The 24,847-nt window shown below is 41.3% G+C and overlaps 1 protein-coding gene across 3 annotated transcripts in view; it reads left to right on the forward strand.

The window, feature by feature from the left end:
* The window catches only part of KIAA0319L (KIAA0319 like), a 138,013-nt gene extending 113,492 nt beyond the window's left edge, over positions 1–24,521 (forward strand). For all 3 annotated transcript variants that reach the window (XM_037827751.1, XM_037827749.1, XM_037827750.1), the window contains exons 17-21: positions 2,282–2,424; positions 3,272–3,394; positions 3,959–4,049; positions 4,987–5,078; positions 23,157–24,521. In XM_037827751.1, coding sequence (XP_037683679.1) covers positions 2,282–2,424; positions 3,272–3,394; positions 3,959–4,049; positions 4,987–5,078; positions 23,157–23,344 — 637 coding nt within the window. In that variant the 3' untranslated portion in view covers positions 23,345–24,521. The remainder of the gene's footprint in view (positions 1–2,281; positions 2,425–3,271; positions 3,395–3,958; positions 4,050–4,986; positions 5,079–23,156) is intronic.
* The last annotated feature ends 326 nt before the right edge of the window (positions 24,522–24,847 follow it).

Raw genomic sequence — 24,847 nt, forward strand, 5'->3', positions numbered from 1 at the left:
ACAAACCATAACAAGGGAGTAAGAAAAAGACAACTAACCTAAAATAGCTACTTTACTTCCAACATGTTCCTACTCTACCCCAAGAAAATAACCTAATATAGCAACATTTCTGTGAACTTGTTCCTACCATACTCACCAGAAATTAACAAACCATAGTCACTCCTGGGCATTCTGAGAACATTAAATTTACCCACGATAGCTTATCTGTTCTTATTGGGTTATCGTTCCCCCTTCATTAATTGCTATCACTAGTTGCCCTACATTCTACATTATAAACCATTTATTTTACAATTTTTCAATGTTCACATGAGTGGTAGCATATAACATTTCTCTTTTTGTGTCTGCTTTATTTCGCTCAGCATTATGTCTTCAAGGTTCATCCATGTTGTCATATTTTTCACGACATCGTTCCTTCTTACTGCCGCATAATATTCCATCGTGTGTATATACCACATTTTATTTATCCACTCATCTGTTGAAGGACACCTAAAATTTAAAAGCTCCTCTGGTGAATCTAATATGCAATCAGGCTTCACTGGGTCAGAGATAGCATGACTAAAAACGTGATTGGGAGTGGGACTGTGAAAGTGGCTGCTTGGATTGATCCAAGCTGGTAGGCATTAGCTGGGCAGGAGCAACAGAAAGACATTGTGAGAGTGCTGGTAAGAGCATTGTTGAAGGGCCAGACCACAGACTCACCATCACTTCATAGAGGGGATGAGGAAGAGAGGTGCATTGACAGTGTCTCTGGGTTTCTGACTCGGATGGTGGCTGGATTAATTTAGTTGAGGAATTGAGGAGGAGGAGAAGGGTGAGGACTAGAGAGAGACAGTATATTATGGTAGGAAAGAGCATAGGCCTTACACCAGACAGACCTGGCCTCTGAGCCCTGCTCTACTGGTAGCTCTGTGACAGCAGGCAAGTTACTTAACCTCTCTGAACCTGTTTTCTTACCTGTAAAAATTCTAGTACCTATTTATATAATTGTTATTCAGATCTTATAAGATAATGTTTGTATAGTCCCTAATGCATAGTGCTCAATTAATCATTATTATGAGTTTATTTTGAGATGCTGAATTTGAGGTATCTGCGGAAGATTGGAGCTAGATTTTCTAATACACATTTTGCAACTCTAGATTGGCTACTCAGGAGAAATTTGGGGAGGAAAAATAAGGATTTGAGGGTTATTGGTATATAGACAGAAATCAAAACTGTAAGCATCGATTAGGTACCTGAGGGGGAGAAATATGAGAAATGGACCATAAGTCTTTTATGGCAAATGTTTGTTTCTTTACTCTGGACTTTATGCCCCATTGTCAGCCTCATTGTGCAGCAAGTTTTTCAAGTGTCTATGAGAGTGCTTCCCAAACTTTTATGTCATGCCACACAGAGAAAATGAAACCAGTTATTCGGCACTTTAGGTTAAATCGACAAGGCTACTTATACAGGAGCCAGGTTGCACCTAGCCACGCTGCAGGCAGAGAAGATCAGTATCTTTGGGCACATCTATAACCCAGTGTGACCCACTGATTGGGAAGGTTTGGTTTATGAGACTAACATGAAGCTCAAGAAGCAGCCTACCAAAAATTTAGGCTAAGGCATAGAGAATGAATTTTATGTTACCTAGATATGAATCCCAATGCAGTCTAACTTGAACAGAAATTGACAATCAGAAAGCAGATAGATTCTGGGCATGGAATAACAATGTCACATCAGCCACACCATTGTGTAGGGTCTTTCTTGTAGCTGTCATAGTAATGATACTTAATAGCTATGGCTATGTTCTGACCTATGGATAATGTTTTGATGCTGGCCAACAATTTACATTGTACAAAGCATTTTGGTTTGTCTTACAAGTAACCCAGGCACAAATCCAACAGCACCACAACCTTAGCTATAAAAAGGCTGATAGCAAGAATGTGGTCATAACCAAATCCCCATTTTCCTTGTCTTCTGGTTACCCATTTGGAATTGGGACCTCATATTAGCTGGGACAACGTAGAGCATTTTTAAAAGCACAGACTTCGGAATAAGACATAACAGAGTTGGGATCTGGCTCTGTCATAAATTAACTGTGTGACCTTGGACAAGTTACTTAACCTCTGAGCTCCAGTGTTGTCCTTTATAAAACGGGTGATGCTGATAAGAGCTTTCTCATTGGCTTGTAAGAAAATGCATATAACACTTAGCACAGTTCTGGCACAAACAAAAGGTGCTTAGTAAATGGTAGATGTCATTGTTAATCATGTCAGTGCATTCATACTGTTGCGTATCTCTGCAGCACCAAGATGGTATTTTTTGTTCAAAACGAGCCTCCTCACCAGATCTTCAAAGGCCATGAGGTGGCAGCGATGCTCAAGAGTGAGTTGCGGAAGCAAAAGGCAGACTTCCTGATATTTGGAGCCCTGGAAATCAATACTGTCAGTGAGTAATTCCAGGAAGTGGGAGCAAGAACTGCCCAGTGCCCTTGGCTCACCTGTTGGTATCTGCTGTCTTTGGCCTTTATCCCCTTTTTTTCCTGGAACATGGAGGTACTCACTTTCATCTACTGCCATTAGCATGAAAAAGTCCTGACTCATTTCAGGGGTTCTTAATGTGGGGTCCACAGGCCCCTGAGATAGCATTCAGGGTGGCTGTGAGCTTGAATGGGAAAAAGTTACTTCTTTATAACCTCTAACTGAAATTTATTATTTCCCTCAATTATGAAGGTAGGCAACAAACTATAGCGGTATTAACAGAACCTGTGACTTTGAGGCACTAGAAGTCACAGATAATTTAATATCACATTACATGATGAAATATTTTTACTCATCACTACCTCAAAATTGTAATAGCTATTAGGCCCACTTCTTGGTCTTGTTACTTAATGCTTTAATAAAGACACATATATCATTTCAGAAATTTGTGTTCTTAAATATTTCAAAAACATCTTCAACATAATTACTTACCTTTAGGGTGCTATGTATTTTACTTTTGCAATTAAGTTATTCTGAGAAGGGGGTCCACAGGACATAAAAGATTAATTGCTGAGATAGAGATAACAGCAGTGAAGACAGACTGGAACTGTCTTCCCATGGCCTTTCTAATTGTGCCAGTTTTATCCAACCATGATGATTATTGTGGGCAATATGCCCAGGCTGTCAGATTGCCAAGAAATTTCACTACAGAGCATTGAGCAGTGGGTGCTTTAGCATTCTTCATGGGCACTGGATGCTGGGTGTCCCCACTGGGTCTGATTCTTGTGAACTCTTATCTCTCCTGCTACCATCAGCATGTCAGCTGAACTGTTCTGACCATGGCCACTGTGATTCATTCACCAAACGCTGTATCTGTGACCCTTTTTGGATGGAGAATTTCATCAAGGTGCAGCTGAGGGATGGAGACAGCAACTGTGGTGAGTGTTCTGCTTGGCACTGTGCCGGCTGATTTAGTGCTGAATGTGGTTCAGAGTTGAGTGGGTGGGTGTTGGTGTTTCCGAGGCTGATGAGCAGGCAAGGAGAGAACTTTGTGTATTTTCTATTTGCAGAGGACTTTTACTTCCTTCCTCTACAGTTGCTCAAGGTTTGAGACAAGCTCTGAAGCTTCATGTAAAATAACCAAGCTTAAATCATACCAACGGCAAATTGCAGTCCAAATCAGACCCACTGCAAGGCCTCTTGTCTTTTGGAGTGCCTACATGCTATAGCCTAATGGAAGACCTCAGGTTTCTATGCCCTCCATTTCCCTCTGTTAAAGCTCCTTACAGCCAGCCCCACTGCCCCAGGGTCTTAGAGCATTCCTGGAGCAGGAACTAGAAAGCAGGGACAATTCAGCAGGTTTAAAACTTTAGCTGACCTCAATGTCACCTGTCTTGGAAGCCCTTGGGGATTTCTTTTCTACAGAGTGAAGCCATGGACAGCCCAGACCTACCTCCTGACATCTATCTTCACAGCCCTCACCATTTTGTTTTTCTTGGCAGAGTGGAGTGTGTTATATGTTATCATTGCTTCCTTTCTCATTGTGGTTGCCTTGGGAATCCTGTCCTGGACTATGATCTGTTGTTGTAAGAGGTAAGATGGATTCTCCTTTGAAATTCATTTGACCTTCCAGTCATGTAGTCATTCAGTAGATAGGTATTTAGCACCTTTCACGGGGAAGGATGCTGCAGAGTCTTGGCTTTCTTCCTCCTCCTTGGTCACTCTGTTAGTGGTTTGGCCCACACAAACCATGCACAGAAAGGCTTTCCTTGCCCTCTAACACTCCTAAGGGCAGAAGCACACTCCATCAGTAAAGTGGCTGCCACCTCAGTGATTTGCAACCTGGGAAACATGGCAGCCATGTGGTGTGGTGAGGGGTCTGGGGGGTAGGCCTGGATCAAGTCTCTAAGGGGTGTGTCCTTAATACTTCACATGCATACCTTAGTCTCACCACCTTAACACCTGCATTCTTAATTTTTATACCTTCCTTTCTAGTTGGGATTTGTGTGTATATATGTTTTCACATAATTGTAGATTTAGGTTAGTCATGATTAAGATGTTCTGGGTTTTTTTTCACTTGAGTCGTCCTATCTAGTCATAATATTTAATGGTTATGTCTATTATGTTTTTCATTATTAATATTATGTGTGATTTCTCTGTTTACTGTGTGCCAAGCACCAGGCTAACATTTTATAGGTAATATTTTTAATATTCATAGCAGCCCTTTTCCATCTTACAGATAAGTAAACTTAGGCTCAGGAAAGTTACATCACCTGTCTGAGGACACACAATAAGTGGCAGAGCTGGAGTTCAACCTGTAATATAACCTCATATAGAAAATTAAAATAATTAAAAAAAATTGCCACTGCCCTAAGAGAGCCACTGTTAACTTTGTTGGTATAATTCTTTCCTCCTCTCCTCTCCCATTAAGCAGCTCCTCCAGGACAGGCCCCATGTGTGTGTCTGCGTTGGCTACCTGAACTCACCCAGAGCCTCTTTCCTGAGCAGAGATGGGGGTTGTGTTTTTCAGGCAAAAAGGAAAACCCAAGAGGAAAAGCAAGTACAAGATCTTGGATGCCACTGATCAGGAAAGCCTGGAACTGAAGCCAACCTTCCGAGCAGGTAGTGGCCCTGGGAGCTGGGGATGTCTGGGTTTGTGCAGTCTTCCCACAAAGAGCCACCATCACAAGTCACCTCCTGAATGTGTTGCTAACAGCTATTTGTTGGTGCTGGAAAAGCATTTTGCCCTCTTGCCTGATCAAAGCTGAGGGTTGAATGTGCCTAGAGTTGGCAGAAGCTATACACTGGACAAGCTCTGGTTCCAGGGTTTCCTTCTCAGTAGTCCTTTCACTCTGCAGAGAGGCTAAGCCTCTTGCTTTCCTTTCCCTACACATTCCCCTCAGGTTTACTGCCTGGAATTCAGCTTTTCAAGCTACCCCATGGAGTTAGGATCAGGGATCTTGTTCTCTGTCCTTTCTGGACAGACAACAAGGTGAGGCAGAAATGAGACTGAAACCAGTGTCTGCCAGCTTACCTTCTTTTCAGCCAGCCGTTCCCTCCCATCTTCTTCTTTCCATTATTTGGCAGATCCACAGCTTCCATCATTGTCTTAGAGCAGGCAGGAGGCAGCTTCTCTGCTGGCTCTAGGTGCATTAGGCTCATTTGTCAGGTACCTCTTACTGGAAGAATTTCCTATTGCTGAAGCACTAAGCTGACTTACAGTAATGGTGCTAGGAGAGTTCAGGCAGGTAGTTGGCCTCCATTCCTCCCTGGGCTTGGGTCACTTAATGAGAGGTTTGTATTTCATCATGAATACCACAGGACAGGAGTTATTTGTTTATGAGAGCTGAACTCTATGTAAAGCTATACATAAACACTCAGGAATAGAACTATTTTTACAAAGTATTTATTAAATACCTTTCACACTTAAAGTTTTGGTTAGGAGGAGGCTGAAGGGAAGTTACAGGAAGTTACAAGACCCAGGCTCTGCCCTCAGGGAGTTTCAGTCTAGTGAAGGAGAAAAGGCATGTCAGAAGAAAATAAATGCTTATAGGCAGCCTGGGTTCTGTGCCAAGTGTTCTCTCTCTAGTAGAGAACACTGTGGGTGGTGCTTAGAGGTAGGCAGGGCTTGAAATGAGCCCTACTAAGCCCAGGAAGTGGAGGCAGAGCATTCTGTATGGGTAATACTGAGAATAAAGGCTTGGAGGTAAAAACCCACCCTCCACACACAACCAGGGTTGTCTTGATCATGTTACTCTGACAGTGTTTTCCCACCCATTAAAATCCTTCACTGACTTAACTATTTACAGCACAATGAAGATAAGACTTTTTTGTCTGGTAGAAATGGCTTTTGTGTTTGTAATTATGCAGTTTGCTCTCCTGGCATCTTCCTCCTTTCTGATGTGTCTCTTTTCTGAACAAGTTCTGCTGTTTCATCTCTATCCAGAAAGCTCCTTCTTATTCCCCCCTTAACCGCCTACTTAAAGCTGTGCTCATTTTCCTCCCATGTCTGTTTGAGCATTTTTCTCTCTGTTAATAATTAGCTATGTATTTGTCTGTCCCTTACCAGTCAGTGAAATCCTTGAGGGCAAGGAAGGATTTTATTCATCTGTAAATATGAATTGAGACCACTGTCAGGCCCCGTGCTAGATGCTGGTTATGTTGTGGTGAACCAAATAGACTCTGCTTTTATGTAGCTTATATCAGACAGATACACAAATTCACAAATATACAAAATGTGATAATGAAAGGTCTTGTCAAGAATAACATATAAGTTGAGATCTGGAAGATGGGTAGGAGTTACCCAGGTAAAGACTGGGAAATAGCATATTCCAGGAAAAGGAATAAAATCAGTGTAGGTCCACCTGCTGGAGGAAGCAGTTAAGATGGCAACATGCTGGACAAGGAATGAACAGCATCAGCTGGAGAAGTGAGCAGGGACCTAGTTACAGATTTCCTTTTAATGGGGAGCTACCGCTAGTAGTTTTAAGAGAGTGAGTGGTGTGATTTGATTTACATTTTAGAAAGACATCTATGGCTGCTGGGTAAAGGGGGAAAGAGTGGGTGAGAGGAAACTGGGTACGCTGGTAATAGATGATAAGATAGAAAGGGGTGGACAAATTCTAAGTGCATTTTGGAGGGAGACTTGATGAAATTAGTGATATGCTGGCTGAGTGAAAGATGAGTCCCAGGCTTCTGCTTTGAGCATCTAGGTGGATTGGGTAGTATCAATTCCTTGCAATGGGAAAGAGACTGGAGAAGAAATGCTAGAGAAGATTAAGTGTTTGGTTTAGGACAGTTATTAATGAGGAAATGAGGCAAAGCTCATTGACTAGCAAATTTTGATGTTCAGTTTTGAACATCAGCCTAAGGAGTTAAGCATTTATTATGAAGGGCTGGTTTTTGAAAATTAGTCTGGTGGCAACATAGTATTAGATTGAAGGGGAGAGATTATGGGTAGGGGAGCCAGCAGGAAGATTTTTGTAATGGTCCAAGGAGGAAGTGATGATGACTCCAATAGTGTGTGTCACTGGGGATGGAAGGATGGGAAGATAAAGACTGACTTCAAACCTAACAGAAAGAATGATAGTGCTGTTGACCAAATTAGGGACATCTAGTGCAATGACTGTTTGGCTAAGTGAAGATGAATTAAATTGAACTCAGCAGAACTGTTTGGACTGGAAACATAGATACAGGAATCTTCTACATGCTGGTGTGGATAAGCACCAGAAAAGGGGATCACATCCCATCTGGGGAGAATACTGAGGGAGAAAAGAAGAGGTCCAGGAATGAAGAGCCCAAGAAGGAACATCATGTGGAAGGAGGAGAATCACTGGAGAGTGGTTATCAGTGTTCAGTGCTGCAGAGGTCAAAGGGTAAGAACTGGTGATGACATTGGAGAAGTTATTGGTCACCTAAAGAGTTAGAGTAGAATGTGAATGACAGCAAAAGGGAGGAAAATTTGCAGGCAGAGATGTAGAAAATAGGGGGCCATTGGATGATTGAGGTCCCAGCAGGAAGGAGGGAGTGAGGGATGAAAGAGAGAAAGGGCTCTGTGGTGTTAAGATACCTCTTCTGAGACAGGAGGGAAGGAAAAGATGGTGATGGCACCAGGAAGTGATGAGCTGAAGAGGAGAAATTGGAAGGGAGCCTGATCTCAGTACAGCAGACTTCTTTTTTTTTTTTTTTTTTTTTTTATGTTACAAATATTTTTATTTCTCTTGTTCTCTCAATACAATTGTTTTTATACACCTGGGTTACATAAATCTTCTCTTAACTTGCCACTTTTAAACAATTTTTTCTCATCAGTGGGAAAAACAACTAAATAAACTAGGCTGTTACAGATCTGTAGTCCAGGACAATAACAATTTAACAAAAATAACAAAATCCTGAATTTTGCTCCAAATTTCTGCCTCTCTTCCCGAGGTTTAGAAAAATCCATAAGTCTAGCTTTTACTTGTCTTTTTTTTTTTTTTTTTAATTCAGTTTTATTGAAATATATTCATAAACCATACAGTCATCCATGGTATACAATCAACTGTTCACAGTATGATCATATAGTTATGCGTTCATCACCACAATCTATTTCTGAACATTTTCCTTACATCAGAAAGAATCAGAATAAGAATAAAAAATAAAAGTGAAAAGAGAATACCCAAACCATCCCGCCATCCCACCCTATTTGTCATTTAGTTTTTACTCCCATTTTTCTACTGATTTTTTTTCAATTTTTTAACTTTGTTTATCAAAAAATTAAAAACAAACAGGCAAACAACAACCAAAAAAACCCCACAACATTTCAAACAAAGCAATGGATTAAGGAAAACAAATAACCTAAAATAACTACTTTGCTTCCAATATGTTCCTACCATACCCCAAGAAAATTAATAAACCATGTCCAAACAGAGGAGTAAGAAAAACAAATAATCTAAAATAACTACATTGCTTCCAACATGTTCCTACCATACCCCAAGAAAATTAACAACCCCTAAGAAAACAATGGAATAAGAGAAAAAAAAAACCTAAAATAACTCTATTGCTTCCAACATGATCTTACTATATCCAAGAAAGTTTACAAACCATAATCATTCCTGAGCATTCCCATAACCTTGAGATTACCCTCCATAGTTTATCTGTTCTTATTAGATTATCATTCCCCCTCCACTAATTGGTATCTCTAGGTCCCCTACATTCTACAGTATAAAACATTGTACATTTTTCACAGAATTCACATTAGTGGTAACATACAATATCTCTCTTTTTGTGCCTGGCTTATTTTGCTCAGCATTATGTCTTTTATTTTTCTTTTTTTTTTAATCTTCATTTTATTGAGATATATTCATATACCACGCAGTCATACAAAACAAATCGTACTTTCGATTGTTCACAGTACCATTACATAGTTGTACATTCATCACCCAAATCAATCCCTGACACCTTCATTAGCACACACACAAGAATAACAAGAATAATAATTAGAGTGAAAAAGAGCAATTGAAGTAAAAAAGAACACTGGGTACCTTTGTCTGTTTGTTTCCTTCCCCTATTTTTCTACTCATCCATCCATAAACTAGACGAAGTGGAGTGTGGTCCTTATGGCTTTCCCAATCCCCTTGTCACCCCTCATAAGCTACATTTTTATACAACTGTCTTCGAGATTCATGGGTTCTGGGTTGTAGTTTGATAGTTTCAGGTATCCACCACCAGCTACCCCAATTCTTTAGAAGCTAAAAAGGGTTGTCTAAAGTGTGCGTAAGAGTGCCCACCAGAGTGACCTCTCGGCTCCTTTTGGATTCTCTCTGCCACTGAAGCTTATTTCATTTCCTTTCACATCCCCCTTTTGGTCAAGAAGATGTTCTCCGTCCCACGATGCCAGGTCTACATTCCTCCCCGGGAGTCATATTCCACGTTGCCAGGGAGATCACTCCCCTGGGTGTCTGATCACACGTAGGGGGGAGGGCAGTGATTTCACCTTTCAAGTTGGCTTAGCTAGAGAGACAGGGCCACATCTGAGCAACAAAGAGGCATTCGGGAGGAGGCTCTTAGGCACAACCATAGGGAGGCCTAGCCTCTCCTTTGCAGCAACCGTCTTCCCAAGGGTAAAACCTGTGGTAGAGGGCCCAACCCATCAAACCACCAGTCCCCTGTGTCTGTGGTCATGTTAGCAACCATGGAGGTGAGGTAGGCGAATACCCCTGCATTCTCCACAGGCTCCTCAAGGGGGCACTACATCTTTTTTTTTTCCTTGTTTTTTTTTTTTTTTTTTTTTTTTTAACTTTCCCTTCTTTTTTAAATCAACTGTATGAAAAAAAAGTTAAAAAGAAAACAAACATACAATAAAAGAACATTTCAAAGAGACCATAACAAGGGAGTAAGAAAAAGACAACTAACCTAAGATAACTGCTTAACTTCCAACATGTTCCTACTTTACCCCAAGAAAGTTACCTAATATAGCAACATTTCTGTGAACTTGCTCCTACTATATCCATCAGAAATTAACAGACCATAGTCATTCCTGGGCATCCCCAGAATGTTAAATAGCTTATCTGTTCTTCTTGGATTATTGTTCCCCCTTCCTTAATTGCTCTCTATTGCTAGTTCCCCTACATTCTACATTATAAGCCATTTGTTTTACATTTTTCAAAGTTCACATTAGTGGTAGCATATAATATTTCTCTTTTTGTGCCTGGCTTATTTCGCTTAGCATTATGTCCTCAAGGTTCATCCGTGTTGTCATATGTTTCACGAGATCGTTCCTTCTTACTGCCGCGTAGTATTCCATCGTGTGTATATACCACATTTTATTTATCCACTCATCTGTTGAAGGACATTTGGGTTGTTTCCATCTTTTGGCAATTGTGAATAATGCTGCTATGAACATTGGCGTGCAGATATCTGTTCGTGTCACTGCTTATATCTGTTCGTGTCACTGCTTTCCGACCTTCCGGGTATATACCGAGAAGTGCAATCGCTGGATCGAATGGTAACTCTATATCTAGTTTTCTAAGGAACTGCCAGACTGACTTCCAGAGTGGCTGAACCATTATACAGTCCCACCAACAGTGAATAAGAGTTCCAATTTCTCCACATCCCCTCCAGCATTTGTAGTTTCCTGTTTGTTTAATGGCAGCCATTCTAATTGGTGTTAGATGGTATCTCATTGTGGTCTTAATTTGCATCTCTCTAATAGCTAGTGAAGCTGAACATTTTTTCATGTGTTTCTTGGCCATTTGTATTTCCTCTTCAGAGAACTGTCTTTTCATATCTTTTGCCCATTTTATAATTGGGCCGACTGTACTATTGTCATTGAGTTGTAGGATTTCTTTATATATGCAAGATATCAGTCTTTTGTCAGATACATGGTTTCCAAAAATTTTTTCCCATTGAGTTGGCTGCCTCTTTACCTTTTTGAGAAATTCCTTTGAGGTGCAGAAACTTCTAAGCTTGAGGAGTTCCCATTTATCTATTTTCTCTTTTGTTGCTTGTGCTTTGGGTGTAAAGTCTAGGAAGTGGCCGCCTAATACAAGGTCTTGAAGATGTTTTCCTACATTATCTTCTAGGAGTTTTATGGTACTTTCTTTTATATTGAGATCTTTTGTCCATTTTGAGTTAATTTTTGTGTAGGGGGTGAGGTAGGGGTCCTCTTTCATTCTTTTGGATATGGATATCCAACTCTCCCAGCCCCATTTGTTGAAAAGACCATTATGACTCAGTTCAGTGACTTTAGGGGCCTTATCAAAGATGAGTCGGCCATAGATCTGAGGGTCTGTCTCCGAATTCTCAATTCGATTCCATTGATCTATATGTCTCAATTCGATTCCATTGATCTATATGTCTATCTTTGTGCCAGTACCATGCTGTTTTGGCAACTGTGGCTTTATAATAAGCTTCAAAGTCAGGGAGTGTAAGTCCTCCCACTTCGTTTTTCTTTTTTAGAGTGTCTTTAGCAATTCGAGGCATCTTCCCTTTCCAAATAAATTTAATAACTAGCTTTTCCAAGTCTGCAAAGTAGGTTGTTGGAATTTTGATTGGGATTGCATTGAATCTGTAGATGAGTTTGGGTAGAATTGACATCTTAATGACATTTAGCCTTCCTATCCATGAACATGGAATATTTTTCCATCTTTTAAGGTCCCCTTCTATTTCTTTTAGTAGAGTTATGTAGTTTTCTTTGTATAGGTCTTTTACATCTTTGGTTAAGTTTATTCCTAGGTACTTGATTTTTTTAGTTGCTATTGAAAATGGTATCTTTTTCTTGAGTGTCTCTTCAGTTTGTTCATTTCTAGCATATAGAAACATTACTGACTTATGTGCATTAACCTTGTATCCCGCTACTTTGCTAAATTTGTTTATTAGCTCTAGTAGCTGTATTGTCGATTTCTCAGGGTTTTCTAGATATAAGATCATATCATCTGCAAACAATGACAGTTTTACTTCTTCTTTTCCAATTTGGATGCCTTTTATTTCTTTGTCTTGCCGGATTGCCCTGGCTAGCACTTCCAGCACAATGTTGAATAACAGTGGTGACAGCGGGCATCCTTGTCTTGTTCCTGATCTTAGAGGGAAGGCTTTCAGTCTCTCACCATTGAGTACTATGCTGGCTGTGGGTTTTTCATATATGCTCTTTATCTTGTTGAGGAAGTTTCCTTCAATTCCTACCTTTTGAAGTGTTTTTATCAAAAAGGGATGTTGGATTTTGTCAAATGCTTTTTCAGCATCTATTGAGATGATCAATTGATTTTTCCCTTTTGACCTGTTAATGTGTTCTAATACATTGATTGATTTTCTTATGTTGAACCATCGTTGCATGCCTGGAATAAACCCCACTTGGTCATGGTGTATGATTTTTTAAATGTGTCTTTGGATTCGATTTGCAAGTATTTTGTTGAGGATTTTTGCATCTATATTCATTAGGGAGATTGGCCGGTAGTTTTCCTTTTTTGTAACATCTTTGCCTGGTTTTGGTATTAGATTGATGTTAGCTTCATAAAATGAGTTAGGTAGTGTTCCATTTTCTTCAATGTTTTGAAAGAGTTTGAGTAAGATTGGTGTCAGTTCTTTCTGGAAAGTTTGGTAGAATTCCCCTGTGAAGCCATCTGGCCCTGGGCATTTATTTGTGGGAAGATTTTTGATGACTGATTGGATCTCTTTGCTTGTGATGGGTTGGTTGAGGTCTTCTATTTCTTCTCTGGTCAGTCGAGGTTGTTCATATGTTTCCAGGAAATTGTCCATTTCCTCTACATTATCCAGTTTGTTGCCATACAGTTGTTCATAGTATCCTCTTATAATTTTTTTAATTTCTTCAGGATCTGCAGTTATGTCACCTTTTTCATTCATTATTTTGTTTATATGGGTCTTCTCTCTTTTTGATTTTGTCAGTCTAGCTAGGGGCTTCTCAATCTTGTTGATCTTCTCAAAGAACCAACTTTTGGTGATATTTATCCTCTCTATTGTTTTTTTGTTCTCTATGTCATTTATTTCTGCTTTAATCCTTGTTATTTCTTTTCTTGTACTTGGTTTAGGATTGGTTTGCTGTTCACTTTCTAGCTTCTTCAGTTGATCCATTAGTTCTTTGATTTTGGCTCTTTCTTCCTTTTTAATATATGCGTTTAGTGCTATAAATTTCCCCCTTAGCACTGCTTTTGCTGCATCCCATAGGTTTTGGTATGTTGTGTTCTCATTTTCATTCGTCTCTATATATTTAGCAATTTCTCTTGCTATTTCTTCTTTAACCCACTGATTGTTTAGGAGTGTGTTGTTTAACCTCCAGGTATTTGTGAATTTTCTAAGTCTCTGATGGTTATTGACTTCTAATTGTATTCCATTGTGGTCAGAGAATGTGCTTTGAATAATTTCAATCTTTTTAAATTTATTGAGGCTTGTTTTATGTCCCAGCATATGATCTGTTCTGGAGAAAGTTCCATGAGCACTAGAAAAGTATGTGTATCCTGGTGATTTGGGATGTAATGTCCTGTATATGTCTGTTAAATCTAATTCATTTATCAGATTGTTTAGGTTTTCAATTTCCTTATTGGTCTTCTGTCTGGTTGATCTATCTATAGGAGAGAGTGATGTGTTGAAGTCTCTCACAATTATTGTGGAAACATCAATTGCTTCCTTTAGTTTTGCCAGTGTTTCTCTCATGTATTTTGTGGCACCTTGGTTGGGTGCATAGACATTTACGATTGTTATTTCTTCTTGCTGAATTGCCCCTTTTATTAGTATGTAGTGGCCTTCTTTGTCTCTCAAAACATCCCTGCATTTGAAGTCTATTTTATCTGAGATTAATATTGCTACACCTGCTTTCTTTTGGCTGTAGCTTGCATGAAATATTTTTTTCCATCCTTTCACTTTCAGTTTTTTTGTGTCCCTGTGTCTAAGATGAGTCTCTTGTATGCAACATATTGATGGTTCATTTTTTTTTATCCATTCTGCGAATCTATATCTTTTAATTGGGGAGTTTAATCCATTTACATTCAACGTTATAACTGTGAAGGCATTTCTTGAATCAGCCATCTTATCCTTTGGTTTATGTTTGTCATATTTTTCCCCTCTGTCTATTAATATCCTTTATTGTACCCATACTGAATCTCTTTAGTACTGAACCTTTCTCCAAGTCTCTCTGTCCTTTCTTTGTTTCTCTGTCTGTAGGGCTCCCTTGAGTATCTCCAGTAGGGCAGGTCTCTTGTTAGCAAATTCTCTCAGCATTTGTTTGTCTGTGAAAAATTTAAGCTCTCCCTCAAATTTGAAGGAGAGCTTTGCTGGATAAAGTATTCTTGGCTGGAAATTTTTCTCACTCAGAATTTTAAATATATCGTGCCACTGCCTTCTCGCCTCCATGGTGGCTGCTGAGTAGTCACTACTTAGTCTTATGCTGTTTCCTTTGTATGTGGTGAATTGCTTTTCTCTTGCTGCTTTCAGAACTTGCTCCTTCTCTTCTGTGTTTGATAGTGTGATCAGTATATGTCTCGGAGTGGGTTTATTTGGATTTATTCTATTTGGAGTTCGCTGAGCATTTATGATTTGTGTATTTATGTTGTTTAGAAGATTTGGGAAGTTTTCCCCAACAATTTCTTTTAATACTCTTCCTAGACCTTTACCCTTTTCTTCCCCTTCTGGGACACCAATGAGTCTTATATTTGGACGTTTCATATTATCTATCATATCCCTGAGGTCCATTTTGATTTTTTCAATTTTTTTCCCCATTCTTTCTTTTATGCTTTCATTTTCCATTCTGTCATCTTCGAGGTCACTGATTCGTTGTTCAACTTCCTCTAGTCTTGTACTATGAGTGTCCAGAATCTTTTTAATTTGGTCAACAGTTTCTTTAATTTCCATAAGATCATCCGTTTTTTTATTTAGTCTTGCAATGTCTTCTTTATGCTCTTCTAGGGTCTTCTTGATTTCCTTTATATCCCGTACTATGGTCTCATTGTTCATCTTTAGTTCTTTGAGTAGTTGCTCTAGGTGCTGTGTCTCTTCTGGTCTTTTGATTTGGGTGCTTGGGCTTGGGTTATCCATATCGTCTGGTTTTTTCATATGCTTTATAATTTTCTGTTGTTTTTGGCCTCATGGCATTTGCTGAACTTGATAGGGTTCTTTTAGGATTTGTAGACCAATTGAAGTCCTTATCTCTAATTTATCAGATCTACAGCTTCGTGGAGTACACTTTCTCTAACTAACCAGCAGGTGGCGTCCACGAGCCACCTGTTCTCCACAAGCCAGTTCTCCCCTGCTTAGCCTTTTTGGTGAGTGGGGGAGTGAGTCTTGTGGGGTCCAATTGGTGTACCAAGCTTGCGTGTGTAGTTGGTGTTGCCTGCCCTGTATATGGGGCGTGTTACTGGGCAGTCAGGGAGGGGGGGGTGGCTCTAACAATCAAATCTCCCTGGTGATCCTAGAGTTTTAAAGCTGCTGCAATAGTCTAATCCTTCAGTTCAGTCCTGCCACAGTTTGTCTCTGCCACTGACCCACAAGTCCTTGGTATTGGCGTATGGCTCCTGAGACTTGCAAGTGGGCCCCTCTTCCAGGCTGTGCACCCCGGGTCCTCTGTTGAGGGATGACTGTGCTATGTCACAGGTGAGTGCCGTCCCCCCAGGGCAGTTCTGGGCTGCTGGGCTGTGTAGGGAGGCTCCCAGTCTGCTGAAATGATGACTGAATGGGGCTTTGTTAATTCACACTGCTCTACCTTCCCAACTCTGGGACAATCAGCTGAGGTTGCAGGGAAGGCTAATGTCCACGCCCCGTTTTGTGGTGTGTGCCTGTTATGTGAAGCACTTCCGTCACACTGGGTTGTCTGGGGCAGTTCTGGGCTATGGGGCTGGTGATGGGCAGGAGTGTTTCCTGTCCACCAGGATGATGGCTGTGAGCGGACACCCCCCTTTTCTTGGGAAGTTGTGGTGTTTAGTGAATTTTCTCAGCCACTGGATTATTGCGTTTTGTCTCAGAGCTCTCCTAGTTCTGCTCTTGACTTGACCTGCCCAAATAGCAAGTCTTTGAAGCTTTCTGTATTGGGCTTCTTAGAGTAATTGTTTTAGAAAAAGAAAAAAGGATTAAAAAACAAACAAACAAACAAACAAACAAACAAAAAAAACGGGCCCTCCTCAGAGATCTAATGGGTTATTGAAATGCTAAGAGAGAAAGCAACCAGGGCCATTAAGGAAAGGTCCACAGGGCAGAGAGATCAGCTTTTCTTCAGGATTTGCATATGCGCCTCAGGGCCCTTCCCCTTTCTATGTTCACCAGAACTCCAAAAATCCTCCGCTTTTATTTTGGAGTTTTTCGTGTTGTTTTTTTTCTATGCCTGTCTCCTCTCTGCTGGGCTGGCTGCTCTCAGATTCTCTGGTGTCTGGTCTCAGTCTATCTATGGTTGGAGTTTGAATCAGTAGAATGAATTTCCGATAAGGGCTGCCACTGCAGTTCTCCCTTCTCCTTCCTGGAGCTGACAGCCCCTCCTCCCCCGGGACTGAGCCTGGCAGGGAGGGGTGCGGGTCCCCTGGCCGCAAAAACTTACAGATTTCGCTGATCTCAGCAGTTCCATGTTTTCGTGAGTGTTGTATGAAGTATGCCCAAAGTCAGATTGCTCTGTGGTGTCCAGTCCACGCAGTTCCTGGCTTTCTACCTACTTTCCTGGAGGAGTAACTAAAACATACAGCTCACCAGTCTGCCATCTTGCCCCGCCTCCTCCTACAGCAGACTTCATAGGGAGAAATGGGGAAGGGAAAACAACAAAGACCGACCAGTTGCATCTAAGTAACTAAAATCATCGTTGTGAGACTCGATGAGGGTTGGCAGGGCCTTCTCTTGTGGACAGTGCTATGAGTCCTCTTGGTTTTGGTGTGGGTCTGGCCATACTAGAAGAATGGCTCTTATTCTGAGCTCTGGGGATTATCAGGTCCAACCTAGAGCAGAGTCACTAGTAGGATGAGGACTCAAGACCATGTCATATGAGGTATGGAACTGAAGAAGATGAGCTGGAAAAAGAGTAAATTTAGTGGGGCATGTGGCGAGGAAAAATGACATCTGTGGAGTTAAGCCAAACCCTACACTGTTTTCTGGGAGGCAGTTCAGCTCAGGATGAGGAGTAACTGTAGAAATCAGATGGTCCTCACGTGTGGAGCTTTGTAGAGATGTCACCAGGCAGAGCATGGCAGAAGGCCCATCCTTGGGAGGTCACTTCCAGCCACTTAGGATCAGAGACATGGTTCACATTCAGCAGCATGTGTTTTTTGTTTTGTTTTGCTATTCTATGGATTTTTTTTTTCAAAACTATCTATTGAAGTATATTAGTAGAACATATGAAATACTTGATATTTGACTTTTTTGACTTATAAAAATGGCAATTTTATGTGTCTCAACCTAATATGTATAGGAAATCTCAAGTATAGCTTGATGGGTTTTCACAAGTGAACATGCCCATGTAACCAGCCCCCATAAGCCCCCTTTTGATGCTTCTTTCAAGTCACTAACCCCCAACCCTCCTCTACCCTACAGTTCTAATATCTCAGAGTAGTTTATATAAATGGAATCATTGTGTTTGGCTCCTTTCACTCAACATTACATTTATGAGATTCATATATGTAGTTATGTTGAGCAATAATATGTTCAATTTCTTTGCTTTATAACTTCAATTTTATGAATATACAATATATATGTATTTTTTATTAGAGAAGTTATAGGTTTATAGAAAAGTCATGCGGAAAATGCAGAGTTCCCATATATCCCCCTAGTATTAACACTTTGCATTAATTATAACTGATGAAAAAATATTATTATAATTATACTATTCACTATAGTCCATAGTTTACATTAGGGTTCACTGTTTGTGTTGTACAATCCTATGGATTTTCATTTTCAATTTTTATTCCAATAACATAGTATAACTTAAAATTTCCCCCTTAATCACATTCAAATATAAATTCAGTGGTGTTGATTATACATTCACCGTGTTCTGATACCACTGCCACCATTCATTAACAAAACTTTCCATCAACCCTGACAGAAACTCTGTACCAATTAAGTATTAATTTATCATTCTCTGTCCCCACCCCAGACCCTGGTAACCTGTATTCTAGTTTATGACTTTATGAATTTGCTTATTCTAATTATTTCATATTAATGAGATAAAACAATAGTTGTCCTTTGTGAATGGCTTGTTCCACTCAATTTGATGCTTTTAAGGTTCATCATGTTGTTGTATGTATCAGAATTTCATTCCTTTTTTATGGCTGAATAATATTCCACTGTATGTCTTTACCACATTTTGTTTATCCATTCATCAGCTGATGGACCCTTGGGTTGCTTCCATCTTTTGGCAATTGTGAATAATGCCCATTATGAACACTGGTGTACAAATATCTGTTTGAGTCCCTGCTTTCAATTCTTCTGGGCATATACCTAGAAATGGGATTGCTGGGTGATATGTTAATTCTATTTCTGAGAAATCACTAAATTGTTTTCCACAGCGGCTGCATCATTTTACATTTCTACCAACAATGAATGAATGTTCCTATTTCTCTACATCCTCTCTAACATTTATTTTCCTTTTTTTTTAAATAGCAGCCATTCCAGTGGGTATAAAATGGTAGCTCATTGTGGTTTTGATTTGCATTTCCCAAATGGCTAATGATGTTGAGCATTTTTTCATATGCTTATTGGCCATTTGTATATCTTCTTTGAAGAAATGTCTATTCATGTCTTTTGCTCATTTTTAAAAAATTAAATTCAGCTTTGAGATATATTCACATACCGTACAGTCATCCATGGTATACAATCAACTGTTCATAGTACCATCATGTAGTTGTGCATTCATCACCCCAATCTACTTCTGAAAGTTCTCCTTACACCAGAAATAAGACTAATATTCGAATAAAAAATAAAAGAAAAAAGAACACCCAAATCATCCCTTCCCATCCCACCCTATTTTTCATTTAGTTTTTGTCCCCATGTTTCTACTCATCCATCCATACACTGGATAAAGGGAGTGCGATCCACGAGGTTTTCACAATCACACTGTCACCCTTAATAAACTACATTGTTATAGAATCATCTTCAAGAGTCAAGGCTACTGGGTTGCAGTTTGATAGTTTCAGGTATTTACTTCTAGCTATTCTAATACATTAAAACCTAAAAAGGGGTATCTATATGGTGTCTAAGAATGTCCACCAGAGTGACCTCTTGACTCCACTTGAAATCTCTCAGCCAGTGAAACTTGATTTTGTTTCATTTCACATCCCCCTTTTGATCAGGAAGATGTTCTCAATCCCATGATGCCGGGTCCAGACTCATCCCTGGGAGTCATATCTTGCATTGCCAGGGAGATTTATACCCTGGGGAGGTCAGGTCCCACGTAATGGGGAGGGCAGTGAATTCACTTGCTGAGTTGGCTTAGCTAGAGAGAGAGCCACATCTGAGGCACTCGGGGAGACTCTTAGGCACGATTATAAGCAGGTTTAGCCTCTCCTTTGTAGTAACGCTTTTGCTCTTTTTTTAAATTGGGTTGTCTCTTTGTATTTGCGTTGTAGAATTTGTCTATATATTCTGGATATTAATCTGTTATTGGATACGTGGTTTCCAAATATTTTCTACCATTCAGTAGGTTGTCTTTTTACTTTAATGATGAAGTCCTTTGATGCACATTTTTAACCTTGATGGAGTCTCACTACCTATTTTTTTCTTTTACTGCTTTTGCTTTTGGTGTAAAGTCTAAGAAACTATTGCCTAACACAAGGTCCTGAAGATGCTTCCTTGTGTTTTCTTCTAGGAGTTTTATAGTTTTGGTTATTATATTTGGGTTTTTGACCCATTTTGAGTTAACATTGGTATGTGGAGTCTGGTAGGGATCCACCTCCATTCTTTGGCATATGGATATCCATTTATGGAAGAGACTGTTCTTTCCCCATTGAGTGGACTTGGTACCCTGGTCAAAAATCCACTGGCCATAGATATAAGGATTTATTTTGGTACTTTCAGTTTCATTCTGTAAGTCTATATGTCTGTCCTTGTGCCCATACCATAGTGTTTTGTGTACTGTACCTTTATAGTAAGTTTTAAAATCAAGAAATGTTGAGTCCTCCAACCTTGCTCTTCTTTTTATAGATGGTTTTGGCTATTCAGGGCCCCTTCCATATAAATTTGATGATTGACTTTTCCATTTCTCCAGAGAAGGCTTTTGAAATTTTGATTCAGATTGCGTTGAGTCTGTAAACTGCTTTGGGTAGAATTGGCATCTTGACAATATTTATTCTTCCAACCCATGAACACAGAATGTCCTTCCAGTTATTTGGATCTTTTTTATTTTAGCAATGTGTTATATTTTTCCATGTATAAGTCCTTTATGTCTGCAATATTTGATTCTTTTAGTTGCCATTATAAATGGAATTTTTTCTTGATTTCCTCTTTAGATTGTTTATTACTAGTGTTTAGAAACAGTACTGATTTTGGGGTGTTGATCTTGAATCCCACCACTGTTGAATTTATTAGCTCCAGTAGTTTGCTGTGGATTTTATACTATATTTATTAATCAGTTATACTGTTGTTGGGAACTGAATTATTTCCTTCTTTGCCTATTATGAAGATTACTGCTGTGGACATTCTTGTTCATGTCTTTTGGTGGACATATGTATTGATTTCTGTTAGTTGTGACCTAGGAATGGAATTGCTGGGTCATAGGGTATGTGTGTGTTCAGCTTTCATTGCTTTTGGTACTAGTTTTCCAGCTTGTATTTTTTAGTGGGTAAAGTTCATGTAGTTCTTCAAGCAGAGCAGAAGAGAAAGCCTAGTGGTGGCAGGACTTTGGGCCAGTGCTCTATACCCTGAGGCCAGGAACATCTCTCTCCGTTGGGCTCCTTTTCCTGGCAACTATGGGGAAAAAAGGAAGCTGTGAATGGGCACTAAGAGGGGAAAGTCCCCAGAGGACACAGAGAGGGTGTTTCATCTATAGGGGCAGAATAGGGCTTGGTTCTTCTATTGACCACCGTCCCCCACTGCACTGGAGAAGCCCAGGATGCCAGTACTCTTCTCTGGCTCTGCTGCTCTGCCTTCATGAGAAGTGGGAGGGGAGTGGCTGTTCCAAATCATGTATTGAGAACTGTACCTTGGAGAAGGACAAGGCCGAGTTAGCTCCTTTTCTGAGATGCAGAGTACACAGCAGAGATGAAGCACCAGATTGGTAAGGTCTGCAGGTGGTTGATGATGCGGACAGACATAGTCAAGATACAGATGCCCACAGCCTAGGTCATGCCCACCTTAAGTCTCGGCTGGCCAGGAAGGGGCAGAATGACCGAGGATCATGTCAGAAACTCGTTCAGTGTTTTTTCGAGATCTGGGTGGGACAAGGGGGAGAGTGGTTGTTGGATGATGAGGGTTAGAGGGAGCTGGTGCTGCCTGGTTCAAACAAAACACCTCACCTGACTGATCACCTTTGTAAGAAAGGAGAAAGGGCAGCGGCAGTTCCTGTCTCCCTGTTGGTAATTTCCACTTCTAGTCTTGCTGTCCCAGCTTGCCTTTTGCTTTCTGAGGTAGTATTTTACACCAGTCACAGGGCTGCTGTTGGATAGGACCAGCTCTAAAGCTCTTCCTAGACCACATTCTACTGTCATGGCCTTGGAGATAATTAGGGAAGGTGATCACAATGGCTTGCAGAATCTCGGGCATCTTTTCTGACCTCAGATGCTTCATACAGGCCTTTGATTTATGTTTTCTGTCTGCTGACTGCTTGAGATTGTCTTTGAAACTCCCCATCTCAATTGAGACACTCCCAACAGGAGTGACTTCTCAGAGCCTCACATGTGCTCTCCCACCTACAGGATCCATTTGGTCCAGCCAGTGCAAACGAGGTCATGGAGGGTCACTATGTCAGGAACTCTGCGAAGTACTAGGCATCCATGCTGAGCCAGGGCACAGTTAAAAACTCTTTCTCTGTTGCTTGAGTTCATTGGGCTTTTCTGCCTCCCATCTAATTCCAACTGTTCATAAAGGGAGACAATTAAAGTTCAAAATTTAAAAGGGAAGGAAAAGAGAATATCATTGGGTGGCACTAAGCAAAGTTAATAGATACTGAAGATTGGTGCCCAGTGTTAGAGACAGTGATGAGGCAGGTCTCTGATCTCCACTGTCCTTTTACTCTGGCTGCAAACCTAGCCCAGCTCACTTCAAATCCTTATCTCCCCCACTTTAAAAATCTCTACACCACTAATATTCACTGAACTTTCACTATATACTAGGCACATTACCTTTTTCATGTCTATCCATCCATCCAACAAATATTTACGAGGCATGCACTATGTGCCAAGCACTGTTCCGAGTGTTAGAGATAAACTGTAAATAAAAGAAATAAAAGTCCTTGCTTTTATGGGGTGTTTATTATTCCCAAACCACAATCCTGTGGGGTAGATACTACTATTGTGCCCATTTTGCTGATGGGGAAACTGAGACTAAGAGGTGAAGTAACATGGCCAAGGGCAAACAGTTAGTGAGTAGGTGAACCAGCACTGGAACCCAGGTCTGTTGGTCTCCAGTTTGTACTCTGGCTGTGACCTTCCTTACTTGACCATTCCAGCCAATCAGGATGGAAGGTCACAGGAAGCATCATTCCCATCTGCCCCTCCTGCCGAGAGAGGGGACCATAACTTTCCCTGTCCCTTTGTCCCTCGTCAGGCTGGGAAGGTTTTGCTCCTCATGCCGGGGCTCCTGTCTCCCTTGCAGGCATCAAACAGAAAGGCCCAGTGCTGAGCAGCAGCCTGATGCACTCTGAGTCGGAGCTGGACAGCGATGATGCCATCTTCATGTGGCCAGACCGAGAGAAGGGCAAACTCCTGCATGGTCAGAATGGCTCTGTGCCCAACGGGCAGACCCCGCTTAAGGCCAGGAGCCCACGGGAGGAGATCTTGTAGCTCCATGGTCGGTCTCCTCAGGGTAGGGGGTGGGCAGTGCCAGGGCCCAGAGCACTGTCAGGCTGGGTTCTCATACCTCCCAAATTTGTGGGCAGCTGTTCTCCCAGCATCTGCTGGTCTTTCCACCCTAACACCCTCAAGCAGAACTGCTGGTACTTGAATCCAGAAGACATTCTCCAGGAACCCCTAAACAAAGCTGTGAATGAAGAGGTTTCCTCTTAAACCTGTCTGATAGGCCCCCAAAATACCCCCACCTCAGGGCTTTCTTTTTTTGCAAACCCGTCCCCTGCCCCCAGAGTGTACACAGCCAGCTCCTGGCCTCCTCTCCAGCTCCGTTAGCAGTGTTGCTGCTAGGAGACAGCCTGCATGGCAAGGCCTGGCTGTGGCCCGGGAGTCCTTCTGAGGCCTCACACTCCCTGCCACCCGGGGCACAGAACCAAGCACCACCAGCCTCTTGGCACCAGGAGCTTGATCACAGTATGTTGTTTGTTGTCCTTCTCTGGGATGGAGTTAGCTCTCTCACTAGGCCAAGAGGAAGTGGCATCCTCTTCTCACCACTGAAACTGGGAAGTAGAACAGAAGCACTTTCTGGTCCTCTTCAGCACTGGAGCTCCACTTCATCCCATCTGGCCCAAGATTATGGGAGGACTGGCTGTTTCAGGGATGGAGGACAGGAGCTGCAGGGGCCATGGGCCCCTCCTAGCTGCTGGGGCTGTTTGTCAGAGTAACCCAGCTGGACCCAGACTCCCTCCCTCCATTTCCCTCTGACCAGCACTTGCTGCTTCAGGGCTTAGGCCACCATTCCGTCCCCACAGGAGACAGCCACAAACAGACTGGAATGTTGTGGCTTGAGAGTGCATGTATGTGTTTTCCCCACTGTGGTCGTCTCTCTGCCGTCTCTTCCCTGTGTCCCTTGCATGTGTGTGTGTTAGAGCGTGCGTGTGCAGCAACTCCTTGTAGGGCTCTTAGCTGCTCACAAGGCAACCTGGAATTGGAAAGACCTTTAACTCCTCAGCACAGAGACTTCCTGAATCCCTCTGCCCCGTCACTGTTTCCTCAACCATGGTAATCTGCGTGTTGAGGAACAGGACCTTTGGGGACTTTTTAAAAAACTTTGTAATTTATACTACTGCATTACTGTCTGTTGTGAAATGATTAAACATACTATTTAATTGTATGCCTGCCTGGTGGGTGTGCTGCTTTGTGCTCCATCTCTGATTGGTATCACAGGTCCAGCCGAGTGTGCAACCCTGTGATTTGATGATGGCCTGTGGTAGGGAAGTCTTGGGCCTGGCATGGGCACACATGGCTAATAGTGCTGGGACACGGCTGCAGCTCCTGCCTGGCTGTAGGTGGACATAAGTGCACTCCTGTGACCCTGTTGGCCAACTGCAACCCTTTGGCTTCAAGGGAGGGGAGTTTTCTGTCCTCTCTTCCCATGCCATTTTTCAATGCAAAAAAAATGATCCATGTTCCTCTGGGGGGATACAGTGTCCCAAAGCC

This window comes from Choloepus didactylus, chromosome 2 (assembly GCF_015220235.1).
Source record: "Choloepus didactylus isolate mChoDid1 chromosome 2, mChoDid1.pri, whole genome shotgun sequence".
In the NCBI taxonomy this organism is placed as follows: domain Eukaryota; kingdom Metazoa; phylum Chordata; class Mammalia; order Pilosa; family Megalonychidae; genus Choloepus; species Choloepus didactylus.